This window comes from Raphanus sativus, unplaced genomic scaffold (assembly GCF_000801105.2).
Source record: "Raphanus sativus cultivar WK10039 unplaced genomic scaffold, ASM80110v3 Scaffold0371, whole genome shotgun sequence".
NCBI classification, from domain to species: Eukaryota; Viridiplantae; Streptophyta; class Magnoliopsida; order Brassicales; family Brassicaceae; genus Raphanus; species Raphanus sativus.
The window spans coordinates 20,731-42,670 of NW_026615691.1; the positions used below are offsets into that span (position 1 = coordinate 20,731).

General features: G+C 34.8%; 1 protein-coding gene, 2 non-coding genes and 1 pseudogene across 4 annotated transcripts; 2 read left to right on the plus strand and 2 right to left on the minus strand.

Moving 5' to 3' along the window:
• Window positions 1–1,844: 1,844 nt before the first annotated feature.
• LOC108805988 (threonine dehydratase biosynthetic, chloroplastic-like) lies at window positions 1,845–4,868 on the plus strand. The gene is made up of 9 exons (XM_018577998.2): window positions 1,845–2,508; window positions 2,709–2,888; window positions 2,967–3,236; window positions 3,305–3,511; window positions 3,592–3,840; window positions 3,910–3,980; window positions 4,066–4,183; window positions 4,260–4,394; window positions 4,471–4,868. The coding sequence occupies exons 1-9, from the start codon at window positions 2,029–2,031 to the stop codon at window positions 4,609–4,611; spliced, it is 1,851 nt and encodes a 616-aa protein (XP_018433500.1). The 5' UTR covers window positions 1,845–2,028; the 3' UTR covers window positions 4,612–4,868.
• Window positions 4,869–5,103: 235 nt separating this feature from the next.
• On the minus strand, window positions 5,104–5,176 carry TRNAR-UCU (transfer RNA arginine (anticodon UCU)). Its single transcript has one exon. It is a non-coding gene; the product is annotated as a tRNA-Arg (tRNA).
• A 4,243-nt stretch (window positions 5,177–9,419) lies between these two features.
• On the plus strand, window positions 9,420–9,536 carry LOC130501999 (U5 spliceosomal RNA). Its single transcript, XR_008939991.1, has one exon. It is a non-coding gene; the product is annotated as a U5 spliceosomal RNA (small nuclear RNA).
• A 9,633-nt stretch (window positions 9,537–19,169) lies between these two features.
• Window positions 19,170–21,921, minus strand: LOC130501998 (cell division control protein 48 homolog A-like; annotated as a pseudogene). Its single transcript, XR_008939990.1, has 5 exons — window positions 21,631–21,921; window positions 20,789–21,555; window positions 20,483–20,704; window positions 19,680–20,396; window positions 19,170–19,606 (listed from the first exon to the last, which is right to left on the minus strand). The product of XR_008939990.1 is annotated as a cell division control protein 48 homolog A-like (transcript).
• Between the last annotated feature and the right edge of the window lie 19 nt (window positions 21,922–21,940).

Sequence of the window (21,940 nt, forward strand, 5' to 3'; positions counted from 1 at the left end):
GTAAAGGATTAGTGTTTAGCACCGCGGTCCTGATGCCAGTAAATCAGAAAGCTACTTCTTTGGCAATAACCTCTCTTTATATTCTCCATTTTGCGTGGTCACCGCAGAACAGAGTACTATTCTCACTCTCACGACTTGGTTCTCACTTAATGAGTAGTCCACTCTCACTTATTTCTCTGACTCTAGCTCGTTGTGTTTCATTTTATCCAGATCACAACTTTTTGTCTGTTCTTTAGCCAAAAATAGAAAGTCCGACACTCTAGAGGCTAAGGATATCTTGCTCCATGTTGGTTAGTCCTGATCGTTATTGTGTGATCGTTTCTCTTGATTTCTTCTTCCAATTACAATGTTTAATTTCGGTTTGGTATCTCTTTTTCCTTAAATGTAGAAAGAAACTGGAATATCAGGCCTCCTGGTTTTAGTAGTGACGAGATCAAGAAGTAAGAATCATACAAAGACGGCTAGTGCAAGAGGCGATCAGGCAAAGACGCCTGCTGACTTCTTGACCTCTACAACTTTTAATATACTGAGTCACTGATGAATTGGATGAAGTATGAACCCTCCAATCATCTTTGGTAGGTAATTTTACATTTTTGTAACTTCATCTAGATCTCCATCTAATCGGAACCTTAAGTAAAGTATCTTATCACCTTATGGGATTAAATTTGATTTTTGATGTTTTGCAAAGTACAAAAGCCTAGGAACAGAGAAGACTTATAAGAGATAAAAAAGTGGTCCGGACTAGTTAGTATTATCCATTAAACAGATTCTTCTAATACAGTTGAATCTTCCCGTAACTCCGATCAAAAGTTTACAATGCTTTTGCTTGATTCCGTGCCTTGGTTAATTGACTTAAAACGTACAAATGCTATTTAATACGTGATGGTGGACATAGAGAAGCAGAGTTTGATGAAAAAGAAATGGAGGAAGTAAGGGTGAAGGAGTTTCAATTGTTTAAGATCATTGTTTGTTTCGATGTTTCTGAGCCACTTAAACAGATTGTTATGTCAGAGCCATTGGAGGAAAAGAAACTTTCTCATTCTTGTCTGAGTTTTGAGCTCAATTGTGTGTGGGAGAGAGAGAGGAAGAGGGAAAATGATAAAATTGGAATTCTCATCCACAAGTTTTAGGATTTCAGATTCTTTCAACGTTACACCCACACCTAGCTTCGCTAGACCTTAACCAAAAAAAGTGTCAATGTGTATAAGAAGTGACACTTGGTGATTATTATCCGAATCTAAAAATTTAAAACTAAAACTAGTGAAGAAATCAAGGTGGAACCACTAGGAAAATCCTTTTCCCACTACATGTTGATGTTCCACCACATGCATTTGTCGTTGTGCAATGCATGATGCACTAAAATATTTAGAAAAATATACGTTTATAAAGGAAAAATGTAGTTTTCCTTCTTTGTCGTAGTTAATTATGGAAGTATGTGTCCATTTGACAAAAAAAGCAAAAAAATTATGTGTCCATTTGACCGTAACATCCAAGAAGTGACACCTGATGGTAACGTCTAGAACCAAAAGGTGCTCTTGCGCTCGCTGGAGCTGAAGCATACTGTCAATATTTAGGAATGACATGTGCTCCCAATCTATCTAAAGCTGTTCCTAACAAGACACGAGCAAAATTACCAAACATATGGGTTCTTATGAGTTTTCGTTACAAATCGATACAATATGATTTGACATCTTATCACATGTGATGCCACTAGAGAAACAAGAAAACGCATCTTCTTCTTATACCAAGATGCCGAATATCAAACATATATTACACATGAAATTTACTATACAGAACAGGATTCTGATGTACTTCATCAAGAGAGGAGGATGATTACATGAGTAAACGATAGGTAGAGAGACAAAAGAGAAAATATGCATTTTTTTTGTTTAAAAAAAAGGATTTAATAAATAAAATAATTTAAATCGATTATGTTTCTCAATTTAAATCGATCTCAGTCACACAGATAGTTTTGTTGCCGCCGCCACCACCTACCACAATCTCTCTCTCTCTCTAAACAGAGCAGCCATGGATTCCGTCAGGCTTCCAACGGCTCCTTCCTCTCTCCGTACCCAAATGCTACCCCATCACCTTCACCACATTCCCCTACCTCCTCGCAATCGCCGCGGCAACCTCCGGTTTAAACCGGTCAACATCGGAAAAACCAATCCACCTCGAAACCACGTCTCTCCCTTAGCCGTTCTCACCCGAGACGACGAAACAACGTCCGTGGCGGCTCCTCCTCCTCTGGACTCTCCTCCGCCGCAGCCGCGTCTCAAGGTCTCTCCTAACTCGCTGCAGTACCCCGCCGGTTACCTCGGCGCGGTCCCTGAGCGCGCCGCGAGCGATCCCGAGAACGGAAGCATCGCCGAGGCGATGGAGTATCTGACGAATATACTCTCCACGAAAGTCTACGACGTGGCGATCGAGTCGCCACTTCACTTGGCGAAGAAGCTTTCGGAGAGGTTAGGTGTTCGCTTGTTCCTCAAGAGAGAAGACTTGCAACCTGTAAGTTAGTTAGGCATATGAAAAATTGTTTAAAATAGAGTTATGTTCATAACTGATTTGCCGACTAGACGGATGTCTAGTATCCGTCTAATCGGCAATTTATACCGACTTTTAGAACATTGATTTTTGCTGAGTCGTTTATGAATTTGAGACTATGTTTAAGTATGTGGGGGGGGGGGGGGGGGTGATGATGGTTTCAGGTGTTCTCGTTTAAGCTTCGTGGAGCTTACAACATGATGGTGAAGCTTCCAGCTGAGCAATTAGCAAAGGGGGTGATCTGCTCATCAGCTGGAAACCATGCTCAAGGAGTTGCTTTGTCTGCTGCTAAACTCGGCTGCACAGCCGTGATTGTTATGCCTCGCACAACTCCAGAGATCAAGGTGATGTCTTTGTATCCTTGTTTTTTCATCTGAAGTTAGTGTCTGATTGGTGTATGAAAACAAAACAAAAAATAACAGTGGCAATCTGTGGAGAATTTGGGTGCGACGGTTGTTCTTGTTGGTGATTCGTACGACGAAGCACAGACGTTTGCTAAGCAACGAGCTGAGGAAGAAGGTTTGACGTTTATACCTCCTTTTGATCACCCTGATGTTATCGCCGGACAAGGGACGATTGGGATGGAGATCACAAGGCAAGCTAAAGGTCCATTGCATGCTATATTTGTCCCCATTGGTGGTGGTGGTTTGATAGCTGGTATTGCTTCTTATGTGAAGAGAGTTTGTCCCGAGGTACGTGTACACTCTTTTCTTTTACTCTTGTTGCTTTGGCATTATCACAGCTTGTGGGGTTTATGCAGGTGAAGATCATTGGTGTAGAGCCAGCTGATGCAAACACTATGGCGTTGTCGCTGCATCACGGCGAGAGAGTGATACTAGACCAGGTTGGGGGTTTTGCAGATGGTGTAGCAGTCAAAGTAGTTGGCGAAGAGACTTTTCGTATATCCAGAAAGCTGGTGGATGGTGTTGTGCTCGTCACTCGTGATGCTATCTGTGCATCAATAAAGGTAACGCTTGTGATACGGTTAGTAAGCAACAGCACAAGTGCATTGTTGTTGTAGATGATCATATACTTGTCTCTCTACAGGATATGTTTGAGGAGCAACGGAACATATTAGAACCAGCAGGTGCACTTGCGATCGCGGGAGCTGAAGCGTACTGTAAATATTACAGTCTAAAGGACGTGAATGTTGTAGCCATAACCAGTGGTGCGAACATGAACTTTGACAAGCTGAGGATTGTCACGGAGCTCGCCAATGTCGGTAGGCAACAGGAGGCTGTTCTTGCTACTATCTTGCCGGAAAAACCTGGAAGCTTTAAGCAGTTCTGCGAATTGGTGCGTTGTTTGGTATTACAGCATGTAGCGGTTTAATCCCGTTAATATAAATACATCTGGTCGATGCAGGTTGGACCAGTGAACATAACTGAGTTCAAGTATAGATGTGGGTCTGAAAAGGAATCTGTTGTACTATACAGGTAAAGTCTGTTCCTGCGAAAGTTCCTTCTCGCGTTGTTATTCGGTCTTCTAATCCGCATAGTTTTGTGTATTGATGGTTGTTAGTGTTGGAGTGCACACAGCCGGAGAGCTGAAAGCACTAGAGAAGAGAATGGAATCTTCTCAGCTCAGAACTAGGAACCTCACAACCAGTGACTTAGTAAAAGATCACCTGCGTTACTTGGTGCGTCCCTTAAGTTGATATCTCCCGTTGATTGATGCGAGTTGGATATGTGCATGACACATTGTATATGTTTCAGATGGGTGGAAGGTCAAGTGTTGAAGAAGAGGTTCTATGTCAATTCACCTTCCCTGAGAGACCTGGTGCTCTGATGAACTTCTTGGACTCTTTCAGTCCACGGTGGAACATTAGCCTTTTCCATTACCGCGCAGAGGTTTATTTCTGAATCCACCACTTCACTATAAGAAAAGCATTGTTGTAACTTGAATGGTTCCTTCTTTCAAAAACAGGGTGGGGCAGGTGCAAATGTGCTGGTCGGGATCCAAGTGCCGGAGCAAGAAATGGTTGAGTTCAGAAACCGAGCTCAAGTTCTTGGATACGAGTACGTCTTGGTAAGTGAAGACACTGTTTTCAAGCTTCTTATGCACTGAGTTTAAAGCTGTGATGGGGAGACCAAAACCGAGGAAGTAGTAGAAGAACACATGAGCTTGTGTCCATTGGTTGTTCTTGAGCTCTGTTAGAAACAAAATATGCGAGTCTCAGGCTTTTATGTCACGGGCCTGTTACGCTAGCCCTGTAACCTTTATTGCCTACGGGCTATGCTGTAGACTTATGTATCTTTCAGCAAATAATGTGAGGTTTAACCTTGAGATCTTTAACCTTCCAATAAATTTGATTTAACTTGCAACTCTTGTGTAGATTTGTATGCAAATATGTATATGACATTATTCAAATAAATAACTCAAGAGGATAGGATGCTTAGGATTCTCACATTTTCAACATATGAGCAAATTATTATTTTTAAATAGAGCTTAAACGTATTTAAATTAATTATTTTTCTGTTACTGTCACCGATGGAAAAAAGTAACGAAATTATCATTTACATAAAAGAAAAAAAAGAGTCAAAAAGAAAGAAAAACATACACACCCGGTGGGACTCGAACCCACAATCGTTTGATTAGAAGTCAAACGCCTTATCCATTAGGCCACGGGTGCATCTGTTCAAAACATATTTATTAGAATAAATATCATTTCCGTTAAATATAAGAAATTGGTTCACGATTCCAGTTATGATTCAAGTCTGGTTCGATCACGTGTTTGTTAGAATCTACGGGGAAGTGATTGGGAAGATGTTGCTTCAACGGTGAGGGAGAAGTATGAAAAGCTTAGTAAAAGTGTAAACAAGGCACGGGATGAAATGTGGCGGAACATCAGCTAGCTATTGGCCTTGGTTCAAGGAGATGGAAGAGATTGTGTGCAGTTCCTTGGCCACTAAAGGTGCATCGGGTGAAAATAGAAGTGTTAGGTCACTGGGGAATACTGTGAAGCCAGCAAGGAGGTAATGCAGAGACTGTTGTAGTGTTCTTGCTCTCTCTTTACGCTTGTGGAATGGGTAGTTGGAGTGTGTCGAGAATGAGGAAATCCAGAGGAGAACAAGGCTACTGCTAAAGTGGCACGACCACAACCTTGCATTGAGAGTCTTGACGTGTTATCCAAGGAAGGTCTTTCTTTCGTCACCAATTTATATATATAGCACCACTCTTTGGTACATTTAGAGCATCATTATCCCACATACCCTAAATGGATCTCTTATTTTTTTAAATACTTTTAAAATGCAAAAGTGAAGTAAGAGACTGGATTAAACAAAACATCATTATCCCACATACCCTAAGTGGGTCTCTATATGGTCCAATCAAACAAAACAACCAAGTTTGATTCTTTACAATCAAAAATCAAACAAACACTTGTTGTCAAACATGTAATGTATAAGGAAAAACAAAACTCAATGCTTCAGATAAAGTATGAACCTTGAATTCGTAAGCTGCTTCTTTGCCCTTGCTTTTTTCCAACGATGCTGCTCAAAGAGCATCTACTTAGCATGATAACTGCAAAATTAGAGAGTATGAGAGAACAGTACAAGAATCAGTCATTGGAAAAATGGAGAAAGAAGTGAACAAGAGATATGTGATGTAATGTAATCTCCTCTGTCTTTGAATTTTAGTAGAGCCCTTTTATATTTGGAAAATCATTTAATATAATAGATCCTTCATTAATTGTCCAATCCACTGCTAAGCTATATGCCTCAGCATTTAGTACTCAGTTAAATTGAACATAGACGTTGTGTAGTGCTAGACTGCTAGTTGCATGGTCTTGTTCTAAAGAGAGATTTGGAAACAACTTTTGACAAAAGAAACTTGGCCTGACTATTCTCTAAATATATTAGACTCTCTCTCCAACAAAACTAATTAACTCTCGAGCTTTATGTCTCAAATCCGAATAATCTTTTTATTCCTCACGCAGATTAAAGAACATGCCATGTGAGTGGATACATTACAAACATGATAAAGAAACATAACATAGAGTAGAGAGATATTACAAAGTACGTAGTTCATAATCTGCTGATTCCGAGGGGAACCGAAGCTTGCCAAAGGATAGAAGTTGCCCAGTTTTCTAGAGGGAGATAAAGAAAACTTGCTGTCACTCCATCATCAGCCTTCTGCAGTCTTCATTGCTCCATATATTAAAACACTTTCCTTACAAGAACACAAAATCACTTTAACTAGATATTAATATAGTAATCTCCTTTTTTTAGACCATCCCCTGAAGATATAAACCTCTAGATAAATCAGAGGTTTTTCTCTTCTTCAACTAAGGGATGGCCATTCTCTTTTGATTTGCGGTGTTCTGCCAAATTAAGAGAAGGTTTCAATAATGGAGGCTTGCTAGGGGTATTTATAGATTTTTATTTATTTTTCTTTGATCTGTGCTACTTTTTGTTTGTCTATGGTCATGAAAACATTTAAAAAGATACACCGAAAACCCATCTTAGTGTTCTTTCCACTTTTTCTGGTAACTAATTCATATTTTTTCTAAGAAGCTTATTAAAACAATGAATCAATACATATCCTGTTTGTTAATGTTGTTTATAAAGGATATTCTTTTGTATCATAGATGGATCATGGGTGCAATATGTTATTTTGGTATACACGTTTTTATTTCGTAGTTATTATACATTGCATGCTGAATAACAAAATACACGATAACACATAATTAAGGGAAATAATCGTATAGTATAACGAAAGTGTTGGGAATATTATTTAAAAACCTTCTATACATATATATAAGTGGAAGTGGAAGCAGATGATGCTGGAATCAAGGGGAGTCTTACGTGAATATGCTTGGAATTTTGGATCATCTTATGGAATATGCCATTCACCTTTTTTTTTTGATCACAGACTTTCTTTCATTCATACTCAAACTTCAACACTACAATAGATAGAGGGAATTATCCATCCTCTATAGCCATAAACATAGCATACAACACATATATAAACTAAGCAAGATAGGTCTTCAACCGAAGATGACAGCGAATTCGAGACGGTGCTTGAATGCGTCGAGGTAGCCTTCACGATAAAGTCAGATAGCTGGAGAATAGTCACATAATGTGACGTTGAGATCCATACCTCATCTACGAGAAAAACCAAAGTAATCCCGATTGTATCTTCAGGTCCCGTAGAGACCGCTACGCAAGATAACAAACCGATGAGGAATCTGAAGCAAACGCTCGGTAACAAGACCGAGGAAGCTAATGGTGGTAACAGTTTCTCCTCAAAAGAGGAGGATGAACGAAGGAGGACCGAGCCCGGTAGAACCTCCGGATCTGTACCCGTGAAACTTCTAGATCTGACGCCGGTTTGAAGAATAGGAGCAACCCGCGGTGGTTTGTGGGACTCAAGTCTCGCCGGAGACGAGAGGCTTGAGCTCGTCAGTTGACATCGATGCTCCGAAAACGATTGAACTGCTTGGACATAGTGCACATCGTGACTTGTCTGACGGCGAACAGAGGAAAATACGTCGGAGTTTGAACCCAACGACCGACGTATAGCGACGGCGAGAGAATCCTCTCGACTCATCACTGGAGGAAGGACTAGTTGGCAAGAGAGGGCCACCAGAAGAAGTGCAACGAAGAGTCCTCGTCTCCGTCTTAACATCTGTCGGGTTTGCCTTCTTCCCACCATCCAACTAACACGAACAGAAAAACAATACATAGAACAGTGAAACGGAACCACGAGAGTGATTGAGAATGGTAGTATCGTCAGAGGATCCAGCGCCGGCGAGATGAGCCGATGCCGGCGCCGAGGAGAACTAGATCTGGTTTGTGCCTCGAGCACCGTGCCTGGGAGAATCTTAGGGCTTCCACATGCCATTCACCTAGATTGCCTTTTTCAGTAGTATACACTCATGATTCATATATATGATGACATCTGCAAAATTCAGGTTTGTAACTAGTTCTTACTATACACTTAATCAGGTATATATAAACTACCCGAGATGTCAGTAATGTATAATTTCTTTTTAGAATATTATTAATCCTTGAGATACAGACATTATAGTTATATAGTTTAATCTTCTAACAAAGTAATTTGCTAAACATATTTTCTTTAAATATTAAAAACTTAATTGACATATATATATATATATATAATATATATATGCTTATAATTCACTATTAATATTTGGACATCTGCAAAAACTTAATATAGCATATGCAATATTTAAAGTATATTTTTTCGGTTTTCGAAACAATACAATCAGGTAACCCGATTGAAAAGGTTTTCTGAAAAGCACATCTATTTAAACCTGGTTTGATCTACTTGAAAGAAGTAAAGTTTTCATTACTTTCAAACAAGTTTTTTTTTTATGATCAGGTATTATCGTATCTGCTAGGACTACAAGTCTTTCTTTGAGACATATTCATTCCTATCTTATTGCACTACAATAGCAGGTAGGTAGTATAATTCAATTTTCAAGAAATATTACACTAGTATATGAAATCCACCTCCTGTGGTTGTATACTTGTATTATATCTAAATTGATTTCACATGTAGTTTGACGTCCAAAGAAAAAATGAAAGTTTTGATCCACCTTATGGGATTCTTCCCAACTCATACAGCAAAAAAGAACATGACCCGAGATTGCAATATATTAGAAGAAAAAACCGTTTACTGGTTCTTTGGCAAGAAATAATCTATTATTGGTTCAGGTTCAGTAATCGGTTTTCTCTCGACTAAAAACGGCCCAAATTATCACAGGTTCATAAAAGGCCCACGAGGAGTTGCAAATAAGTAAACGCCATCTTGGCCTTTTGGTTTGAGCGTCCCACATCGCAAAACTAACTGAAGTTATCAGCAGAAGGTGTATTATATATAGAAACTCTCTCGTCTTTAAAAAAATACGCAGCCATGTGGTGAGCACAAAGCGAACTATTCTTTCGCCTTTTACTAAAGAATACCGTGTGCTCTCCATGCCAAGTGGCATACGCTTATTTTTGGAGGGTTTCGCTTTCAAGTGGGCCCAACAACAAATAGTTCAATTTTTTACTGATCTGGGGCTAGCAACACTTACTCTGTTTACCTAACCGTTAAACGATTGTTAACCTTGGGTAAAGGATAAATCAAATTCTTTACTATACCTGTTAAACGATTGTTAACCGTCACTATACTTAAATGGTTCGACTGATTACATTTAATTAATATTGTCACGAGACCATCCATATAGTAGACAAATAATCTTGTTAATTTTGCTTGGTATCTAAATACAAAATGACAAAGACACGAAAGAATAATTCGATAGACGTTTATATGTATATATTATTTTTTTTTGACTAAAATTTATATGTATATATTACGGGGTCAATATTTTAAATTCAGTTATTTCAGGTCAATATATTTACTGTATGCGTACAGTGCCGTCCCGAATGAACATTTCGTGTTTGGTCAAACATATACGGATTTAAATCTTTGTGTTTGGTCCACTTACATATCCAAAAGAGAATCTATATGTAAACAACACTTCTCCTAATATTAATATGCACCACTTATAGATCTGAAATATTATAGATTAATGTAATATGTCCAGAATATTCTTCATCAATATTCGATTATTCAGTCATTGTGTATGTTATATTTGTACGAATATATATATTATATTTTTCGTACCTACACAGGATTAATATCTAAGTTTCATTGAATATATTTTAGTTATGAAGATACAGTTTACATATCAATGTATAATTCATTTATGAAAACATGTACACTGGTGTCCACCAGTAATGTTATTTTGACAACTGCAACGAGGATAGCATTTGTCTCTAATCTCGGCTACGCATTGCATGGAAGCTATCCTTGCATCTGGATTACATCTTCCGTTGCCAAGGTAATCAAGTTGTGGCGCACAATCGTCTGCCTCCACTATTTTATATCAACAACAAAATATTAGCTGGTATATAATAAAATTGATACGCAATAAATACAAGTTTGTATAAAACGTATACCATCAAAATGTTTTCAATTGAAACCATATATATATATATGTATATGTTACCTTTTGTACTATGCAGCACGAGAAACATGAGAACACAAGAAACCACAACCAAAGTAGCAGATTTCATGATGTAAAGTTTAATAAATGACTCTTATGTTTCTTGTGAATTGTTTTGTTTATTTCGTACTGAATATTTTCTTATCACCTTTGCTTGTATATATAAGAAAAACACACAAAGACATTTTGAATTCTTGCTCAAATTAAAAGGTAATAAAATCATATTTGACCAAAATAATTAATTTGGATAATAAATTATATTTGACTTAAAAGTAATCTAGATTTGCATATCTATACATATTAATTCTGCATTTTCTCTTTTATGCATCCATGTCAGCACCTGTGTGCTAATAATAATTACAATTTGACATTATTTGGATATATATATATAATCAACAATATATAAAGTTGGTTATAAAACTTATGACTATAATGTATATATCTAGTTATAAAACTTATGACTATTATGTTCTGTATCTGCTCTTGTCTTGTGCATATTATTAAGTGGTTATGTATAACTAAGGACCTAAGTTACATTGAATTAAAAGTGTCATCATTTTTTTTACTCAAAAAAGAAATGTTTCATTGCATCATCACTCATCAGACACATGTTGGTGAGGTTTCGGTAAATGAACATTTCGAAGAAGTCAAAAAGAAAAAAGAGAACATCTAGAATGAGACTTAAGAGTGACATAAAGCTTTTTCCTTTTCTAAATTTCATTAGTAAACAAACATAGCGTACTACAATCAACACATCATCAACCTCAAAACGAATGCAGGCCAGATCCTGGTTTCCAAGCCATTCGTTCATAAAATGCATCCACATCCTTTATTCTTACCATCTCAGGAAGCCACTCTAGTTATGGAAGAAGGTTCCATCTGTGAGAGAGAATACAGTCTCTTGACTTGTACCAAATGTTCCTTTGGTGTATGTTTTCATTGTGCCACTATACCAAATAAGGTGAAGCACATACCCGAAACCGATGAACATTTTCTCACACTCTTGTACAAGGAGGATGTAGACATCGAAATTTATTGTTAGATATGTGAAGAAGAAGCAGCAGATTCAGATGAAGGTTATTGTAGGTGCAAGTTGTGTAGCGTCAGGCTACATAGTAAATGTCTACTGGGAAATAATCCGTTTGTGAAGCATGCATGGTGAAAACATCATAATTGAAAAGATGACGTTTTTTACGATTAACCCACAGATTTTGGAAAAATTTCAAAAATATGAAAATCTGGTTTTAGTGTATAGTTTCATCGAGCAATAACATAAGATGATGGTCAAAGAGTTTGGAACTTCTGTTTTCTCGGTTTCTCTAAATAATGAAGATTTTATAATGCTAATTCCACAAATCTAGATAGTATATGAAATTTTAGTAAACTAAATATTAAAAAAATTACAATGATTCCCATATGCCATGAACGATAGTTTAGAACACATTAATTCAAATGTAGAATGTGGTTTGAAATTTTAAACTAGAATGAAGAGTATAAACTTCAGTATATATAGTATTTACCAGAAACTCAATATTTTGAAAAGGTAACATCCACAGATTTGGAAAAAAATTCAAAAATATGAAAATCTGGCTTCAGTGTATAGGTTTATCGAGCACTGACATAAGATGATAGTAAAAGAGTTTATAACCTCTATTGTCTCTGTTTCTCTAGATAATGAAGATTTTATAATACCATTACACTAATCTAAAAATTATATGAAATTTACACTACTAAATATAAAAAATTAGAATGAATCCTATATACCATGAAAGATAGTTTAGAATACAATAATTCAAATTATAATTTGTTTTGAATATTTTAAATTAAAGTGAAGAGTATAAACTTCATTATATATAGCATTTACCGAAAACTCATTATTTTAGAAGGGGTTAACCCACAGATTTTAATTTTTTTTTTTAAATATGAAAATCTGGTTTTAATGTATAGTTTCATCGAGTACTGACATAAGATGATGATCAAAGAGTTTAAAACCTTTGTAGACTCCGTTTCTCTAGATAATGAAGATTTTATAATGGTAATTCCAATAATTTAAACAGTATATGAATTGTACCAAACTAAATATTAAAAAATTAGAATGATTCTTATATACAATGAAAGATAGTGTAGAACACATTCATTCAAATGTCGAATGTGGTTTGAAATTTTTAAACAAAAGTGAATAGTATAAATTTCAGTATATAGAGCATTTACCGAAAACTCATTATTTTAGAAAGGGTTAACCCACATATTTTGAAAAAAATTCAAAAATATAAAAATTTGGTTTTAGTATAGTTTCATCGAGCACTGACATAAGATGATGGTCAAAGAGTTTAGAACCTTTGTAGTCTCCGTTTCTCTAGATAATAAAGATTTTATAATGGTAATTCCACTAATTTAGGCACTTTATGAAATTTTACTAAACTAAATATTAAAAATTAGAATGATTCCTATATACAATGAAAGATAGTTTAGAATACATTAATTCAAATGTCGAATATGGTTTGAAATTTTTAAACAAAAGTGAAGCGTATAAACTTCAGTATATAGAGCATTTACCGAAAACACAATATTTTGAAGGGGGCTTAACCCACATATTTTGATTTTTTTTCAAAAGTATGAAAATCTGGTTTTATTGTATAGTTTCATCAAACACTAACATAAGATGATGGTCAAACAGTTTAGGATCTCTGTTGTCTTTGTTTCTCTAGATAATGATGATTTTATAATGCTAATTCCATTGATCTAAGTAGTATACTAAATTTTACTAAACTAAATATTAAAAAATTTGAATGATTCATATATACCATGAAAGATAGTTTAGAATACATTAATTCAAAAGTCGAATGTGGTTTGAATTTTTTTAATCAAAAGTAAAGAGTATACACATCAGTATATAGAACATTTACCGAAAACTCTGTATTTTAAAAGGAGTCAACCCACGGATTTTAGAAAATTTTCAAAAATATGAAAATCTGGTTTTAGTGTATAGTTTCATCGAGGACTAACATTTTAGAACTTTTGTTGTCTCTGTTTTTCTAGATAATGAAGATTTTAAAATGGTAATTCCACTAATCTAGGCAGTATATGAAATTTTAGTAAATGAAATATTAAAATTAGAATGATTCCTATATACCATGAAAGAGGCTTAAGACCACATTAATTCAAATGTAGAATTTGGTTTGAAATTTTTTAAACAAAAGTAAAGAGTATAAACTTCAAGTATATAGAGCATTTTTGAATTACCACATTAACCCACGAATTTTGGAAAATTTTCGAAAATATGAAAATCTTGTTTTGTTGTATAGTTTCATCGAGAACTGAATAATATGATTGTCAAAGAGGTTTAAAACTTTTTTTGTCTCCGTTTCTCTAGATAATGAATATTTTATAATGGTAATTCTACTAATCTAAGCAGTATATGAAATTTTAGTAAACAAAAATTAAAAATTAGAATGATTCATATATACTATGAAAGAGACTTTAGACTACATTAATTCAAATGTATAATGTGGGTTGAAAAATTCTAAATAAAAGTAAAGAGTATAAACTTCAGTATATAGAGAATTTACCGAAAACTCATTATTTTAGAAAGGGTTAACCCACCGATATTGGAATATTTTCAAAAATATGAAAATCAGGTTTTAGTGTATAGTTCCATCAAGCACTAACGTAAGATGATGTTCAAAGAGTTTAGAACCTTTAATGTCTCGTTTCTCTAGATAATGAAGATTTTATAATCCTAATTCTACTAATCTAGTCAGTATAAGAAATTTTAGTAAACAAAATATTAAAAAAATTAGAATGATTCCTATATACAATGAAAGATAGTTTAGAATACATTGATTCAAAAGTATAATGTGGTTTGAAATTTTTAAACAAAAGTGAAGAGTATAAACTTCAGTATATGAAGCATTTACCGAAAACATTATTTTAGAAGGGGTTTTAGAAAAATTTCAAAAATATGAAAATCTGGTTTTAATGTATAGTTTCATCGAGCACTGACATAAGATGATGGTCAAAGAGTTTAGAACATTTGTAGTCTCCGTTTCTCTAGATAATGAAGATTTTATAATGGTAATTCCACTAATTTAGGCAGTATATAAAATTTTACCAAACTAAATATTAAAAAATTAAAATGATTCCTATATACCATGAAAGATAGTTTAGAATACATTAATTCAAATATCGAATGTCGTTTGAATTTTTTTAAACAAAATTAAAGAGTATAAACTTAAGTATGTAGAGCATGTACCGAAAACTCATTATTTTAGAAGGGGTTAACCCACGGATTTTGGAAAATTTTCAAAAATATGAAAATATTGTTTTAGTGTATAGTTTCATCGAGTACTAATATAAGATGACGGTCAAAGAGTTTAGAATCTCTGTTGTCTCTGATTCCGTAGATAATGAAGATTTTATAATGTTAATTCCAATAATCTAGGCAGTATATGAAATTTTAGTAAATTAAAATATTAGAATGATTCCTATATATATTGAAAGATAGGTTAGAATACATTAATTCAAATGTAGAATGTGGTTTGAAATTTTTAACCTAAAGGGAAGAGTATACACTTCAGTATAAATAGCATTTACCGAAAACTCATTATTTTAGAAGGGGTTAACCCACAGATTTTGGAAATTATTTAAAATATGAAAATCTGATTTTAGTGTATAGTTTCATCGAAAAGTTAAATAAGATGATGGTCAAAGATGTTTAGAACTTTTGTTGTCTCTGTTTCTCTAGATAATGAAGATTTTATAATGGTAATTCCACTAATCTATGCAGTATATATGAAATTTTAGTAAACAACATATTAAAATTAGAATGATTCCTATATACCATGAAAGAGACTTTAGACTACATTAATTCAAATGTAGAATTTGGTTTGAACTTTTTTAAACAAAAGTAAAGAGTATAAACTTTAATATTTTTATAGAGCATTTACCGAAAACTCATTATTTTATAAGGAGTTAACCCACGAATTTTGGAAAATTTTCGAAAATATAAAAATCTAGTTTTGTTGTATAGTTTCATCGAGAACTGAAATAAGATGATGGTCAAAGAGGTTTAGAACTTTTGTTGTCTCCGTTTCTCTAGATAATGAAGATTTTATAATGGTAATTCCACTAATCTGAGCAGTATATGAAATTTTAGTAAACGAAATATTAAAAAATTGGCCTTTTTTACAAAAAAAAAAAAATATTAAAAAATTAGAATGATTCCTATATACCATGAAAGAGACTTTAGACTACATTAATTCATTTGTAGAATGTGGGTTGAAAATTTCTAAACAAAAGTAAAGAGTATAAACTTCAGTATATAGAGAATTTACCGAAAACTAATTATTTTAGAAAGGGTTAACCCACGGATTTTGGAAAATTTTCAAAAATATGAAAATCAGGTTTTAGTGTATAGTTCCATCAAGCATTAACGTAAGATAATGTTCAAAGAGTTCAGAACCTCTGTTGTCTTCGTTTCTGTAAATAATGAAGATTTTATAATAGCATCTCTAAAATACACTTCTATATTTTCCTTTAAAATAGAGATTTCTATTATAGAGGTGGATTTACTCCAATGTATGCCTCTATAATAGAGTTCCTCTATTTTAGAGGAAAATATAGAAAAAATTGTTTTTTGATTCTATATTTAGAGATGAAAATAGCATTTCTATATTTTCTTTTATAAATAGAGGAACTCTATTATAGAGACATACATAAGAACAAATCCACCTCTATAATAAAAAAATTATATTTTAGAGAAAAATCTATCTTATTAAAACAGAAACATTCTGTTGGACCTAACATTTATTTTGTAAATTTTTAAATTAAATACACATTTATACTTTATAGTTAAACCTACATTAATCACTAATGTTTCTTTCTTTATACTACTATCCATGTTTCCAAACAATATACTTATTTCTTTATACTACTATCAATGTTTCCAAACAATATATTTTTTATACTACTATTAATGTTTCCAAACAATACAATAATTAATCTTATTTATTTCATATCTATCATTTTCTCTTTAAAATTATGTACAAATGTCATAATTTCATAAATTGCAAAATAATGAACTTTAAAATTTGGATTATAAGATTACAAATTATGAAACTATTGCAATTTAAATCCAATTAGATTACATATCGGTCATCCATCAGTTCAATCGGTTAGTCTGAGGTTTTACTGATTTTTTTCAATATGAATATTTTAGAAACCTAAATTGAATTGTCAGATCTCTGGATTAACCGGTATAATCACAATCAGGTTGAATTTAAAAACACTGATTTAAATGCAAAAATATTTTAAATACACACTCTTTAAAAATTACCAAAATATTTGTTAAGTTATTAGTGACATTTTTTATCGTAAAATATTCCGCGCTTCCAAAGCGCGGATCAAAGTCTAGTATAAAAATTAAAATAGAGATGGATTGGAAATGGTCTTAGTATACAACATAGGCTAGCTAGTTCTTTCCACTGGAATATCTAATTAAAACTATCTATATCATAAGGTTCTAATTTATAGCTCACTAAATCATAAATACTTAGTTTGTGGTACATCTTTAGAATTTTCGTCGTTAATTTCTACCATTTTGTTGCCTATTGTTAATGCTCTCTTTTTGTTTCTAGATCGTGTCTTAGATATCTACCTTTTCATAGCTCTTTTTTTCAAAGCCATTTTCAAAGCTCTTGACTAAGTTTGTTGCCACTTGTTAATGTGGTGGAAATACCAGTTAGTCAGCATGTTTCTAGATTTTTTTTCTCTGATCTCTCTGTTTTCTTGTGTCAATAACTGTTGGCTAAATTTGTTGCCACTTTTAACATGCAATAGACTCTCAAATCAAGTCTGACAAAAAAAAAAGACTCTCAGATCAAGTTGATTCTTCTGTTTTAGCATATCTTCTTCAGTTTAACCAATTTTAATCTGAAGATCGTATCTCTCTCTATTGTTTTCAGTTTCTTCTATTTGTTAAAAGATACAAAATCCAGGTGATTCTTTTATGGTTTTTCTTCCTTCACTAGTCTTGTGCTCAATATTTTCAATCTGAAAATTGTAATTCTTACTCGTTATCAATGGATTTGGTTTAATCCAAATGGAGTGAAAATCATTCGACTTAATGATTGAGATGAGCGTTTAAATTTTAACTCTTCTGGGATAAAATAAGTAAAGTTTGAGCTTTCTAGTTTGAAAGTGTTTTAGCAAATGTTACATTGTGGTTTTGTTGAAGTTTCAGCTGGTTTAAAGTTGATGAAGATGGAGAAAACAGGTTGAGAATTCCGGTGAATCAGAGGCAAGTGCTTCAGAAGTACCTAGATGCCATACAGTGACAGAGAGTTTGGTGTTCATGTAGGAATGCACAAGTTACCTACCAGCGGTGGCAAAAATCATCGGAGATAGAGATGAAAAGACACTGGCGTCAGTACACAACCACAGCGGCATAAGAGACGTTATATCAATACTATTAATTCTTCAACATGTCCAATTGATATGGGGTTATGTCCAATTTAAAATTTCAACAATAAATTAAAATATATATTAATATTATGGATGTAACCACCATTTAACTTCTCCGCTTCTTCACTTTTTGTAACTGCTACTTTGTTTTATTTAATCAAACAAAAGCTAAAATTAAATAAACATGCAAATAGTGCAAGATACAAACATTACAAGAATCAAATTTTTGCTCTTCTATTCGTTACCTAACAATAACGACCATATCTAATTTTTGAAATTTTGAAGACTTTTTTCTTAGTAATAATTTAAAAAAAAGAAGTTTACACAAATATAATTAAAGAAAACACAAATATGAAATATGATTATAAATAAAGACACAAATATAAAAAATAAATTAAATTTTTATAAAATATATAAACTAAAAAATATATTCGTCCTCTGAAAGGATGGATCAAAATTTATTCAATATTATTAAAACAAAAACATAATCTATTGATATAGGTGTACTCTAATTATTTTAATATAATTACTAGATTCTGATCCGTCCTTAAAAAAGCGGGTATATTTTTTGTTTTACATTTTTTTTTAAAATAATTTTTATATTTGTGTTTTTATTTGTATAATATTTTTCTTAAATGATTAATAAGAGGTTTTAATAATTACATTCAAATAGTTGGACAACAACTATAGTGAAACCTCTATAAATTAATAATGTTGGGACTACACCAAAACTATAATTTTTTATTAATTTATAGAGATTATTAATTTATTGATATACTAATTAAACCAAAAACTCAATTTGGGACTATCAAATTATATTAATTTATAGAGATTTTTAATGTATATTAATTTATCGAGTATTAATTTAAAGAGATTATACTGTATATCAATAGATCATGTTCTTATTTTAATAGTATTGATTAAAATATCTTATTAATCATTTAAGAAAAATATTATACAAATAGAAATACAAATATAATTAAAAATACAAATATAAAAATTAAAATTTTTAACAAATGTAAAACAAAAAATATACTCGCCCTTTTAAGAGCAGGTCAAAATCTAGTGTATTGTTAAATCTTTAGTGGTCGATGTAAATTTGAGCTTTTATTGGGGCATGTACTACTTTTTAACTGCCGCCCAAACATAACAAAGAGCATTGATTAAAATGTCAAACAAAGTTTCTGATAAACTTAAAAACACTATGAAAAGATGAGAGTATCACTTTCCCAGTCTGAATTCGATTGACAACTTAAAATATTAAAAAGGATGGATCTTTCAGTTGTAGAGATCATCATCGTCCGCAGCAGCAGCTGCCGAGGTGGCAAACGGATCAGCGACTCCAGTGGTTGCACCTGAACCAGCAGCATTGGTCTCGAACCTAAACTCAGAACCAAACCCTCTAGACTGCTGCAGCGTCTGAGCAAAGGCTTGGTACTTCCTGATGTCTGCATCACTCACACTCCTGCGTGCATACTTCATCGACTCCTCAAAATGTGCAGCCTTGATCTCTGACACTTCATCCACTCCATCTTCCTCCATGGCCTCTGGATTCTCGCTCCTCCTCTTCTCCTTCTCAATGTCCTGCAAACAAAACCAAAAACTTAGTAACAAACTCAAGACTCTCTCAGCTTTTAAAGAGTTACAACAACGCTACCTTCTCGATGTTTTCTCTGATGGCGTATTTGCAAGCTCTCTGGCAAATCTCAGTGATATCAGCACCACTGAATCCCTGCGTGTACTTAGCCAGAGCGTTGATGTCTACATCTTTAGCAATAGGAGACTTCCTCAAGGCGGCCTTGAAGATGTTGAGACGTGAATCCTCGTCCGGCAGTGGAATGTAAATGAGCTGGTCGAGCCTTCCTGGACGGAGGAGAGCAGAGTCAATAATGTCGGGTCTGTTGGTTGCTCCAATGATGAAGACGGTCTTCTTGGCGTTCATCCCATCCATCTCGGTCAGAAGCTGGTTCAGGACTCTATCCGCTGCACCTCCAGCATCACCTCCGCCTCCACCTCCTCTCTGAGTGGCAATGGAGTCGAGCTCATCGAAGAAGAGAACACATGGAGCAGACTGGCGTGCCTTGTCAAAGATTTCACGGACGTTGGCTTCACTCTCTCCAAACCACATGGTGAGAAGCTCAGGACCTTTGACGCTGATGAAGTTTGCTTGGCACTCGTTGGCTATAGCTTTGGCCAAGAGGGTTTTACCACATCCAGGAGGACCGTAGAATAGGACTCCCTTTGATGGAGACATACCGAACTTCTCAAACTTCTCTGGGTGCTCCACAGGGTATTGAACAGTCTCCTGGAGCTCTCTCTTGACATTCTCAAGACCTCCAATGTCATCCCAAGAAACATTAGGAACCTCCACAACCTGCAAAACAAAGAAAGTTTGGGATGAGATCTAAGTGAAACTACAGGTATTGATCTCGTTCTAAGTGCAGTGATGTCAATACTCACAGTTTCACGAAGTGCAGATGGGTTGCTGTTGCCGAGAGCAGTGTGGAAGTGTTCATTGGTCACTGCCATGGAGTTGAGGATTTCAGCATCTATGGAGTCATCTTCCAAATCAATCACATCCATCTTCTCCCTGATGCACTGCAGGGCAGCTTCTGTGCACAGAGCTGCAAGATCAGCACCTACATAACCGTGTGTATCCTTCGAGATCCTTTCAAGATCAACCTGAAACAAATAGCAAAAGAAGAGTTTAGCTTCAAAACGTCTTACAGTTTATAAACGCAGGCAAGGCTAGAACCAGAAACTTACATCTTCAGCAAGCTTCATGTTCTTTGTGTGGATCCTGAGAACTTCAAGACGTCCAATCTCATCAGGAACACCAATATCAATCTCCCTATCAAATCTTCCAAACCTCCTCAAAGCTGGATCAATACTGTTGGGACGATTGGTTGCTCCCATGACAATAACATGAGCGCGAGATTTAAGTCCATCCATGAGCGTAAGGAGCTGAGACACAATCCTCCTCTCAACCTCTCCATTAGTCTTCTCTCTCTTCGGTGCAATAGAGTCAATCTCATCAATAAATATGATCGAAGGAGCGTTCTTCTCAGCCTCCTCAAACGCTTTCCTGAGGTTACTCTCACTCTCACCAGCCAGCTTTGACATGATCTCAGGACCATTGATACAGAAGAAAAAGGCACCGGTTTCGTTAGCCACTGCACGAGCAATCAAAGTCTTTCCGGACCCGGGTGGTCCGTAGAGCAGAATCCCCTTGGGTGGCTTAACACCAATCGACTTGAACAGCTGTGGATGCCTCAAGGGAAGCTCAACAAGCTCCCTGATCTGAGCCATCTGCTTCCTGACACCACCAACATCATCATAACCCACTTCATCTAGCCTTTCCTCGTCCTCCCTCTTGACCGGCTCACCCTCACAGAAAATCTCAGTGTCCGGAGCAACCACACAGTACTCAGCAGGGTCTGTCTCAATAACCTTGAACTCCACACTCCTCATTCCTCCTCTCACCAAGAAGAGATCTCCCTTCCTCACTGGGCGGTATGCCTCCAAGAAATAAGCTGTTGAAAACAAAAATCATTCAGAACATGTAAACAATATCTCAATTGAAAACAAAAACAAAAAGACAAACTTACGTTTGAGGTAAGCGTCAAAGAGGTTTCCAGTGACTCCTTCAACGGTATCATCAACAGGCAAGATGTGAACACGCTTCCCGTACTTGACATCAGGGCACTGGTGAACAGAGATAACATCTCCGAGTCTACCCTCAAGTTAGACCTGACTACTTTGTTCATCCTGATCTTTGGCTCCTCACATGATTCATCAGCGAGAGCAATGCACACAGTGTCCTTCCTCTTCTTACCCTGTAAACACAAAAAACAAAATAAGAAATTCACAAAGAAAGAACAAGACAGCAAAAGCTCTACAAAACCCTAACTTGTGTCC

Coding starts and splice junctions, on each gene's coding strand:
- LOC108805988 (XM_018577998.2), top strand. CDS start 2,029: ATGGATTCCGTCAGGCTTCCAACGGCTCCTTCCTCTCTCCGTACCCAA. Junction 3,841..3,909: donor TTAAGCAGTTCTGCGAATTG/GTGCGTTGTTTG, acceptor TGGTCGATGCAG/GTTGGACCAGTGAACATAAC. Junction 4,184..4,259: donor AAGATCACCTGCGTTACTTG/GTGCGTCCCTTA, acceptor TATATGTTTCAG/ATGGGTGGAAGGTCAAGTGT.